The sequence below is a fragment of the Mizuhopecten yessoensis genome, unplaced genomic scaffold, assembly GCF_002113885.1.
Source record: "Mizuhopecten yessoensis strain PY_sf001 unplaced genomic scaffold, ASM211388v2 scaffold10033, whole genome shotgun sequence".
In the NCBI taxonomy this organism is placed as follows: domain Eukaryota; kingdom Metazoa; phylum Mollusca; class Bivalvia; order Pectinida; family Pectinidae; genus Mizuhopecten; species Mizuhopecten yessoensis.
Genome location: NW_018408345.1, coordinates 474,616 through 487,149, shown reverse-complemented (window position 1 = coordinate 487,149; position 12,534 = coordinate 474,616). Strand labels below are relative to the sequence as shown.

The 12,534-nt window shown below is 35.0% G+C and overlaps 1 protein-coding gene across 2 annotated transcripts in view; it reads right to left on the bottom strand.

Moving 5' to 3' along the window:
* Positions 1–3,079: 3,079 nt before the first annotated feature.
* LOC110459322 (low affinity immunoglobulin epsilon Fc receptor-like) overlaps positions 3,080–12,534 on the bottom strand; it is a 13,040-nt gene continuing 3,585 nt past the window's right edge. Inside the window, exons 3-5 of one of the 2 annotated variants that reach the window (XM_021511521.1) lie at positions 6,738–6,828; positions 6,338–6,554; positions 3,080–3,425 (exon numbers count right to left, since the gene is read on the bottom strand). In XM_021511521.1, the coding sequence (XP_021367196.1) occupies positions 3,224–3,425; positions 6,338–6,554; positions 6,738–6,828 (510 nt within the window). In that variant the 3' untranslated portion in view covers positions 3,080–3,223. Of the gene's footprint in view, positions 3,426–5,440; positions 5,552–6,337; positions 6,555–6,737; positions 6,829–12,534 lie in introns of those variants that run through there. The other variant, XM_021511522.1, reaches the window with a different exon arrangement.

Here is a 12,534-nt window from a genome sequence, read left to right as displayed (position 1 = left end):
TTTTAGTGCATGACGAAATTAGTAAAGCAAATGTGTTCAATTAGTATTTTTGTTCGATATCTAATATCGATGAAAACCTGGACAGTCCCAGTTTTTCATCCCGTTGTAATTCGTCGTTACATACCATGGTAATTACTAAATCTAATATTCATGATATTCTCAAAACATTGAAGTTAAACAAGGCAACTGGAAATGATACTATAAGTCATAATATGTTAAAAAAATACTGCCGAGACAGTTTGCGAACCCCTGTTTATTTTATTCACTAGATCATTAAGAGAATGCAAAATCCCCTCGGCATGAAAATCAGCTACAGTTCTACCATTATTTAAGAAAAATGAACGCATTTTCCATCTAACTATGGACCGATGTCACTGGTAAGTTCTGTAAGAAAATTGTTTGAGCGAGTCATACACAAATACCTTCATAATTATATGTTAGAGAATAATTTACATTACAAATATTAATCAGCTTTCGTTAAAGGACATTCAACCATTTACCAATTAATAGAAATTTATCATAATGTTTGTTCTGCTCTGGAAATTAAGCAACAAACATGTATGTATCTAAGGCTTTTGACAGGGTGCGGCACAAGGGTTTATTAATTAAATTATATGCTTATGGTATCAAGGGTAATATTCTCTCCTGGATTAAGGATTATCTACTAGATAGAAAGCAGCAGGTCATATAAGGTAACCCTACTTATTCAATTTAAATTGACATTTAAATGCAGGTGTCCACAGGGGTCGGTCCTAAGACTTTTACTATTTTTAGTTTTTATAAATGATATTGCTGATAATTTACTTTCACTTGCAAGAAAGTTTGCCGATGACACGTCTTTATTATTTTCATCGAGCACTGTAATAGAAAAGAACATTATTGAACCATGATTTGGCAAGTATTGAAGATTGGTCAGACAAATGGAATGTTAATTTTGATCCAACCAAAACCTAAGTAGTACTTTTTCATTGTTCACAAAAGTTAGATGTACATTTAATGTTCAATAATACACCATTAAAAACTTCCACTTATCAGACATCTAGGCGTAACATTAAACTAAAACTGTAAATGGTCTCTACATGTTGACAATATTGTTAAATCAGCATCAAAACATATATAAGTATTAAGTAAGTTAAAATATATTTTAAATAAGCAAACATTGTCAAATGTGTATACAGATTGTATACGACCTCTTTTGGAATACGCTTGCGAGCTATGGGATGAATGTAATGGTACAACTGTGACTGGTCTTTCTGTTTTTGCAAGTAGGCAAAGCTTGTATTTCGAAACTGGGTGGGAAACGTTAAACAATCGTTGGAAAACTCGTAAGTTAACATTATTATATAAAATACAAAAAAAACTTTCCCGTTCTTTTAATGCCAAACAGTACATAATGTTAGCAATTACAAATTACGAAATCAAAATAATTATGTGATGCCAAGATGTCGATTAACCTTATTTGAGAAATCGTTCATTCCTAGCACATTAAGTCTTTCGAATAATCTTGGTATTCAAATCAGAACATGTAATACGCTTTCTACATTCAAAAATAAAATATCTTTTAAAGGAGAAATTGCTCCTGATTTTTATTCCACTGGTGAACGAAAATTCAATGTTTTGCATACAAGACTCAGGTATAACTGCAGTTCCTTGAGCTCTGACCTCAAAAATGTAATTCAGTCGCCTGAATACATATGTTTTTATCCTATAGAAAATGTTAAGCATTATTTTTTTTAATGACCATTGTATGCAGAAGCCAGAAATACCCCCAAGAGAAAACTTTAAGGAAATTTGAATTGAGATTTTCAACTGCTGATTTACTTTTGTATGGTTCAGACATGCTTACTGCTAATGAAAATTGTTTTCTATTTATATCAGTTATACATTAAAAATTCAAAACGGTTTAGTTAAAAATATGTTAAAACAAAAGTAAATATACTTATATATCACCTGTACGTGGTTAGCATTGTGGTACTTTGATGACGCAGAAATGGACTGGAGAAATGTAATCGTTGCCACCATGTCTAGCTGTACAGTAGTTGTGTCGGGAGATATTATCGTCTGTATCTTGAGTTTGTGCTATATTTTGGTTTGGACTCTGAGGGAGTCGGTTCAAAGCATTTCACGATCGGATACTTCAGCGCTTTTAAAATTGTCTCATCATGAATCACACATCATGTCAACGTCTGATTTTCTGTCTTGGGATCATGACATAGATTTAGAACACTTGCTTGGAGAGTTTACAGAATATAGTGAGTCGGACATTCCAGACGACGATTTTGACAGGGATGTGTAGTGGACTAGTACTCAGTATATTAAATTGTCCACCCCTGTAATCGCGCAGATTCGACAGTCAAATAAGTCGGCATACAGTTCATTAAATAAAAATTACAAAAATTAAATTGCTTGTTTGTATAACGAGCTATTTTCATTAGACCCTTTCCCACAAGTGTCCCGGATTGGGTACCGTCCCAGATTGGGTACCGCCACAGAACTGTAGTGGTCAGTTTCCAGACCAATAAAAACAAAAACACTGACATACCACAAATAACACCTGCAAAAATTACTCATCTTTTTAACTTATTGATATCCCACGTTTGAAAATTGGTGGAATATAGGCCTATTGTAAGAAAATTTGAGATGCAAACATGGTTTTACTGAAAATGACAAATGCAAAGTGATACAAACATATTACAGTAGCTCTTTTCGAAACAAAAATAACACAAATTAATAATAACTCATCGCAATAAGACTACTCCCTTACAAAATAAAATGTATTAAGCTTTACATTGCCGTTAAGTTTGAAAACCTTATTAAATACTTTGGAAGAAATTTGAAACACAAAATGGGTGGAAATGAGATTTTTTCCACCCAAAATTTCCAAATGTTTACAAAAAAGTTCGTAACATAGCGGGCAGTTCCTGACTAATAAAAACAAAAATAATGACAGAGGACAAATAAACTCGGGTCTACACAATACAAAAAATAATCATCTTTTTATTGATATCCGTTGTTTGAAAAATGGTGGAATTTATTGGAAGAGAATTTGATCTAAACAGCGAGATGCCAACATGGTTTCACTGAAAATGACGCCATTTCCGACGCAAAGTGATACAAACATTAGCTCTTTTTGAAACAAAAATAACACAAATTAATAATAACTCACCGCAATAAGATTACCCCCCTACAAAATTAAATTAATTAAGCTTTCCATGGATATACTTCATTCTAATGTCAACCATTCCGTTGAGGAGGAATTAGAAACACAACTTTGTTGGGTTAGCAAAACAAAATCGCGAATCTCAAAAAACAACATCCGGTTGACGTTGAACACAGTCACAGAAAATGAAAAATTATGGCAATAAATCAATACATCAGGTCCTGTGACACCATCTATTACTTCCACCAGATGTAGTATAAACAACCTACAACAACAAGATAAACAAAATGTAGTAATACTCATTATTATTGATTTGTTTACACACCAATTTCACGCTTCAGCCACGCTCTGATGAAGCCATAACTTGTCCGCTAGGGAGCGCTCGTTTCATAGGACACCGATCAAGGGAGATAAGCCAACCTCACTCGGAACATATTTACTAAGGCAAAGAGGAAGTTGCGTATCCCTCCACTACACATCCCTGGATTTGTAAATTATACATTTTATCTTATTCATGTTTCCGTTTGAATCATCTAAATCTACAGTCATCAATATTTTCTACTTTGCAGCCATATGTATATTTCATCATTATTATTTTATGGGAGAAGGCGAACTTTAAGTTTTATAACTTGTGTCTTATCCGTTTTGTATTTTTGCAAACAAAATATGTTTAAATCAAATCAAAACAACACCTGCTGTACGGAGGCGAACCAGGTCATTTTGTTGAATGTCAGTCTAACCAAGCAAGAAATACACCGTTCGAAAAAGAGACTTATCTTAATTCGTTAATAAGAAGTAAAATTTCGAAATTCTAATTTGTAAACACGAAACAATACTTCACAAATATATTTTCAATAAGATTCATCAGTTTGGAAATATGTGATAAAAAAGTTTTACTTTTTTACACAAATAATGTAGGTATTAAACTTGTCGCAACGTTTCAAGACCGACTTGTGCCTTTGTCAAGCTATGACTGAGTAAGCGATTTGTATTGTTTACCTGTACAACGATGTGACGAAATTAGATATATTTCATGTCACTCGACCCGAGGCGTTTCGCCTATCGATAGGGAGCGTACACATCTGATACACACTGCATCAGATAGGGAGCAATGCAGGGCAAAACAAATCACCTGAACCAAGTGGACAAAACATATACAATTAAATTTACCCACGAAGAGGAAAAGGACGGAACCATACCATTCTTTGACACGCTCATCATCCGCAATGAAAACGGCACCATCAAACTATTAGTGTACCGCAAACCGACACACACTGATAGATATTTGGCTTTCAATTCCCACCATCCACTTCACCAAAAGCTTTGAGTCGTACACACACTCCTCGACAGATGCAACAACATCATCACAGAGCAGGACGATAAACACAGGAAGAACAGCACATACAGGACGCACTCAACCGTTGTGGCTACCCCAACTGGTCAATAAACAAGATGAAAAGGGCGGTAAAAGATTAGACAGAAAATAGAAACCTGAGTCAGAAGGAAAGTAATGAGAGCCACACCAAAAGCAAAGGCTGGGTCACTATACCCTACGTGAAGGGGACATCTGAGGCGTTTGCACGGGTGGTGACGAAACACCATTTCAGCACCCCGATGAGACCACTGACAACCCTCAGACAGTTACTGGTGCACCCCAAAGACAAAACTGTTATTTTAGACAAAACAGGAGTTGTATATCAAACATCAAACGGACGTAGCGAATCCACACGCAAAACATGCGCCACCCAGTACAATAAATCGGCATTAACAGATCACGCTAACACCCAAAATCTCATCGTCGATTGGGACAATGCCAAGATAGTTGAAAGGGAGTAACACACAAAAACGAAACAAATCAAAGAAGCAATGAAAATAAGGAAAATTCAGAATATGAACAGAGATGAGGGGGACACCAGCTAGTCATCTGCATGACCCGATACTGACATAACAGGGGAGGGGGGCTATCTTAAGCAGTGTGTATACGCTCCCTATCGATAGGCGAAACGTCTCGGGTCGAGTGACATAAACAATTTACAATTGCGTCACATCGTTCACTCAGTCATAGCTTGACAAAGGGACAATTCGGTCTTGAAACGTTGCGACACGATTAATACGTACATTGTTTGTGTAAAAAGCAAACCTTTGATATTACTTAAAAACGGAAGAAAGACAAGCGTCAATTTTGTCAGGAGCAGGGTTCGTACATGATCAATTATTATTAATTGACCCCTCTTTCGGAAATTTTAAATTCAACAATCGTGAAATAAAGGAAAAATAAAAAAAGGTTGCTTTGATTTATTACATTTAATACAAGAACATGAACCACTAAAGTATAAGAAATACATTTCTATTCATCCGATGACAGTACTCCCGACTCCACATGTCTTCTGTCTGTAAGAAAATAATCATCCTGTAGTCTGAAACTGTACCAAGCATATTAGGATCTGTAACAGCAGATAAACATATTAACCTATACACAAAGATAGACAAGTAAGAAGCAGCTATATGCTGATGGATAGAGTGTTTTTGAGTACTATCTTACTTCATTCCAGTGGTTTGGTTTGGTTTGTTTGTGTTTTACGTCCTATTAACATTTATAGTCATTTAAGGATGTGCCAGGCTTTGGTGGTTAAGGAAAGCCGGAGTTCCCGGAGAAAACCATTAACCTACGGACAGTACCTGGCGACTGCCCCACGTAGGGCTCGAACCCGTGACCCAGTGGTGGAGGGCTAGTGGTAGCAGAATGTCAGACGCCTCAAGTAGGCCTCCAGTTGTTTATAACACAAACTTTCTATATCGGTAATAACGTTATTGCATTTTGACTGTAATTATAACGGCAAAATATATTTTGTAGACAATTTTTTTTAAAGAATCTTGTCGTACGATTGTCTCATGATCTGTCTGCAGCCTTTGAGATTAAGAGAGAGAAAGCACTCCGAACATGCCTTTTTCCCTTTCTCAGTTTCATTTTGTTTGTATATATGTCTGTGTTTGTCTCCATGTTTCGATAGTATCAAGCCTATTATGAAGTAGTTTCTATATAAACATACAATTAAGAGTCGTTATCAATCTCCCCTTCTGTCTTAACTTTCGACCAATATTTAATGAATGCAATTGTTAAGCAGAACATATATATGCCAGGGAGCTACATGATCCTTGGTCTCTTCGTATACTTACTTTAATTCGCAGACATAGTATAAGGGGGCTCTACATGAGAAGTCGTTCCACGTCCCAGAGTCATGTGTAACGCTGATGCAGTCTTCGTTGGTCAGGCCGTTCGGTTCATTGGGACCCCAGTTAAAGTAGGAAAGTGGAGACAGCGAGGAGGTCCATACCCAAACACCGTCCGTAATCATATCAGTCGCACCGATCCAGAACAGAGTATTGAAGGCACCTCAAATAAAAAGTACAGTTATATTACGAGAGATGACCGACACCTTCAGCTTCGCGTCATGCTATATTACTAGTGTATAAAAGATATTTCATAATTTTGAGATAAAAATTAATTAAGTTTAGGAATAAATACATTATATGAGGAAGAAAAAGATATTACTTCTGTTTTATGATATGCACTTACATCCCAAGCGACGCATATACCTCACCAGAAAGTCATTTTCGGCTTGGGAGTCCACAGCTACAATCTCAGACTGCTGACTTTGACAGTATGCCTAGAGAAGGAGAAATGCAGGTGAAGATTACTTACGTAATGTGACAGGTATTTATTCTTGTGTATACATAATCAAACTCATATATACTGTAGGTCTAGGTGTTAAATAATCAGCTAGCTATACAAAATATTAATTCCTACACCAAAACATCCCGGATTAAACGGTCAACAAACACTTTTATACTGACAAGAACACTACAGTTGGTTAACAACTGTGCATATGTGCAAATATCCACCTGTTGACCAGAGTACTTACAATGACTGATTCATGTAGGGATTTCATATAAACGCTCCCCTAGGTATTACCACCCGACGGTCAATTATCTATATTTCATCCATCTGCAATCCTAACTATTGTCACCCGTCATTTAGTTCTATATGATTCATCCAAACCCCCAACAGAACCCAACCAAAACCCCCACCTCCAAAGATATAAACACCCGAAATTAAATTATCCATATTTAATCCAAAAAAACACTCCACCCCCAGCCCCACTCCCCTAGGTATTAAGATGTACCCTGAACGAAAACAGAAATGAATATATCATTGTTATATATGAACAAAAAACATAAAAGTCGAAAACCGCATAAAAATTGGTTAGCCCAATACCGAGATATTGATGTGTAAAGTGTACGATTTTCACCTGTCCTTCTACTACTAATTAGCATAATCGTAACTGGCAGTGAATGGGACCCTATCGGATGTGACGTCACAAGTTTAACGCCTGTAGCAGCCACCATGAAAGTAATAGGCGAGACCGAGAACAGCCATGGCCATACAGCGTCAGATTGCGAAATCATATTTTTTTAACTTTTGAGGAATCAGATTATGCTGAAGATAAAATTATGTAGATGATATCCAGTCATGTGAAATTTGTCAAACTTTTCAGACAGCGAGTGTTAAATGAAAACCAAACTGGTGACTCTGAATTGGGTAGAACGGACTGGTGGCATTGCATGTCCAGTTTTTCTGAGCACTGAGTTTGAGGGAAATTAAGCAGAATTACTCTCAATGTTGTTGATCAAAAATGTTTTCTCTATTTTAGCTGGAAATACAGTTTGCAATCATTTTCTTTACTCTACAGTTAGAACTTTTTCCATCACGTCGTCGTTGAACAAGTACTACTTCGTGACCAATTTCTGTGCCGGATTATTTATATTGCGAAGTTATATACTTTGGTGTGCATTTACTGTGGTACCGCTACGGTTCAAAAATACGGAAATGTATCAGTGAAAAATGCTAACAAAATAACTTCAACGTTGGTGTCTGCTGTTTTTGAATGGCAATAAAATGTATGGCATATTTAAAATATTACCGTTTACTCACACATTGATGACATTTTGTCTTCCTTATGTTAGGTAGACAACCCAAATAAACAGCAAAATACCGACAGTTACATATTTAATTTTATACAATACAGTACTTATGTGTAAGAAAGATACACTATTTCTGTGATTATATTTATCTATTTGAACATAATTGAATTATGAGGTTCAAAATAAAATTTTCTCCATATACATGTTATATACAAAAGTTATGATTTAACATCTTGGTTCAATAATGACAATTCTCTCGGTCCATTCCCTTAGCCTACGCAAAGACGTATATTACGTGTGATATGCGTCTATTACGTGTGATATGCATCGGTGATAAATTTATGTACAGGTAAATAACACTAAACTCATCTGTGTATTATGCTGACAGCATTAGACTTGTAAAAAGAGGTCTTGTATATGTATGTAACACTTTAAATATCACCTACACAAGTTTTGACAACGGAACATATAATATAATTAGCTTAAAAGCACTTATATGGAACGCACGATCGACGCTTCCCGGTTTATTCCTATAGGGTTGTTTTCTACGATGGCCGATATGGGCCGGCAGAAATGTATCATGACTTTATCTAAATCTGCCCGGCAGTTTTCTCGGAGAAAAATATGTTCGGCAGAAATGTATTTTGACTTGATATAAATCTGCCCGGCAGTTTTCTTAGCAAGTGCATTGCAAGTGTATTATAAAATGATGGATGTATTATGTATGTATTACTCGAAGACCTATGCTTTCAAACATCTCAAGCACATTGATGAGTCGTTTCCGCTTCCGTTTAATAACATGTGTTTGTGTGTTATTGTTGTGAGTGTGTGTATGGAAGTTGTATTGTCCTGTCTGTTTTATTGTTATCTCACATTCTTGCTCAACTACTGTTCATATGTCCCGCCTGAAGAAATTTTCAACAGCTGGATGATCGACCGAGCCCACTCTGCCCGCTTTTTCTACATTGACAATGGGTAATATATTAGATTTCCAGGTTTTCTGGACTATGGTAACGGTTGATCACTGGCAGTTTTCTAAGCGCATACATATTTGTATGGAGTTATGTCATGGCTTTCATTACTCTTATTTACACTTAATTGACATGTTTACCTATTTTATCAATATGTCTTACTTTCTTGTTTCGCATTTTATAGTGTTATCCTGTTGTTGTGACATTGAAAGTAATCCTGGACCTAAACATAATCTGAATCTGGTTCATCTCAATGTACGATCTCTCAGAAATAAAACCCCACTTATTGAAGCCGAGTTTGAAAATAATGATATTTCAAGTACAACCCTTTAATCCAATTCCTCATAGAAAAGATAGAACTACTGGACAGGGTGGTGGGGTTATAGTGTATCATAAAAATACTGTTGTAACAAAAAGAAGGCTGGACTTGGAAAGGGATGATGTTGAATTACTCTGGTTAGAAGTTTTAATTAATACTCATAAATTTCTTCTCGGGTGTATATATAGACCAGATAGTAATATTGAATTATGGGATAAACTTGATGATACCTTAACTAGAGCTTCTGATACTTCATTGGATATTATACTTACAGGTGATATTAATATTAATATGCTTAATGTACCGCTTAATGATCATTTATCAAGACTCCTTATAAAGCACAACTTAACTAGTCTTATTAATGAACCTACACGAATAACACCTGATAGTGCCACTTCTATTGATGTCATCTTTACTAACAACCTAAACTTAATTAAAAATACTTATGTATCACCACCATTCTGTAGTGACCATTCATCAGTTCATGCCCAAATCTCTCTTACTGTATTTAAACAAGTGAATTATAAGAAAACTATCTTGAAATATGATGAAGCTGATTTTGAAAGTATGAATAATGCTCTTCTTAATATTGATTGGTTGAATTTGTCATTAAATCTGGACTCTGATGCATTTAACTCATTCATAATTTATTCAATCATAGAACAAGTCAATAGTTTCATCCCTACCAAAGTTATTACTGTACGCCCAAATGATAAGCCATGGATGAATAACATTATTAGGCTGAAAATGAGACAACGTAATAGAATTCATAGAAAGGCCAAAGTAACAAATAATCCGCACTACTGAGAAAGATTTCGTATACTCAGAAATGAAACTATTGACTTGATTCGTGAGGCAAAAGCAAATTATATTCAAAAACTTGAAAATTGTCTTAATGAAAACATGGTCTCCCCAGACAAATGGTGGAAGATTGCAAAATCTATTACTAATTTCTACAATAAATCCTCTTCTATTCCTCCTCTTGAACATGATGACCAATTCATTCACCATCCTCTTGACAAAGCAGAAATCCTTAACAATCACTTTACTAATATCTCTTCGTCATCCCCTGACCTTGAATTACCTCAGACAGTACAGCCCTATACTCCATACTCATTAACTAACATTCATATCACTGAACAAGATGTATCTGACCAAATTAATATTCTTAATGTAAATAAACCCCCTGGCCCTGATGGTGTAATCCCTAAAGTTGTAAAAAAATTGAGTAACTCTCTTGCATTACCCCTCTGTCTTTTATTTAATAAAACACTTGAATCAGGAATATTACCAAATAGATGGAAACAAGCAAATATAAATGCTATATATAAAGGGAAGGGTTCATCAAATGATGTTTTAAATTATAGACCAATCTCAATAACCTCATGTTTCAGTAAAATAATGGAAAAAATTGTCTTCAAAAATCTTTACAACTATCTAATAGAAAATTCTATCTTAACTAAGCACCAGTCTGGCTTTATACCAGGTGATTCTACTGTTAATCAACTACTATTTATTTATAATGAAATTGTTAGCAATATGGACCAGGGGAAGGAGCTCAGATTTATTTTTTGTGATATTAGCAAAGCTTTTGATAGGGTGTGGCATAAAGGTCTCTTACATAAACTTAAAACGTATGGAATTGATGGAAATTTACTTTTATGGTTTGAAAATTATCTCTCTGATAGATTGCAAAGAGTCACCACTGAAGGTTATCACTCACAGTTTAAGGGTATAAATGCAGGGGTACCTCAGGGATCTGTTCTGGGACCTTTACTATTTCTCCTTTATATTAATGACATCACTGACAATGTTTCAACTAATATTAAGCTTTTTGCAGATGACACCTCCTTATATGTAATTATAGATGAAAACCCAGCACATGCAGCACAAGTTCTGACAAATGATCTCTCTAACATTGGTGAATGGGCAGGTATATGGGACATCAAGTTCAACCCTACCAAAACTAAATCTGTAATATTTTCTAGAAAACATAACAAACATCACCCTCCAATAACTTTCCAAAACAGCCAAATCACTGACTCAACAGCACATACACACTTAGGACTGACTTTAAAAGATGATGCATCTTGGAATCAACACATTCTGAATATATATGAAAAAGCTTATAGTAGATTAAATATTCTTCGTTACATTAAAACTAAAGTCAATCGTAAATCATTAATTAAAATTTATATAGCATTTATCAGGCCAATTTTGGAATATGCAGACATAGTATGGGATAATTGCACTCAACAATCTAAAGAACTTCTAGAATCTATTCAATTAGAAGCAGCCAGAATCATTACTGGACTTCGATCTGGAACATCTCATAATAAACTTTATAATGAACTTGGTTGGGAAACTCTGTCAACAAGAAGAAATAAACACAAACACATAATGATGTATAAAATAATGCATGGGCTGTCACCTCAATACTTACAAGATGTCTTAAATCCTTTCATTAACAATCAAAACAATAATCCCTATTTCCTCAGACAAACAAGACTGTTTAATCCACCAATATGCAGAACTAACAATTATTTTGACAGTTTCCTCCCTCTAATGTGCCGCACAACTAACACTACTGATAATGATCTCTTAAACTCCCCAACTCTTGCAACCTTTAAACACAAACTGAATAAAGATATTATTATCGATAATGAATCAACCTTAATTTTTAAAACTGAAGGTGATAGACGGGCCAATAATATTCTTTGCCAACTTAGAAACTTCTGTAGCAATTTAAATTTTGATTTATTCAATGACCATTTAACTGACTGTCCCTCTTGTGCTTGCTCTTTTGAATATGAAACAGTTTTCCATTATTTTCTTGAATGTTCATTGTATAATGATCTCAGACTTACTTTATTTACTTCTGTTGATAATTATGGAAATCATTACCATATTGACACAAACATTTTTCTACAAGGCTGTCCTGATTGTGATGGACTAACAAACAGACAGTTACTTAATGATGTACAGTTATTTATTGGTAAATCGAGGCGTTTTAATCTCTATACGATCTAACCAGCCATGACCTTATACTTTATACTTTTATACTTTACTATTCCTATTTCAATTATACTCCACAAATAAGT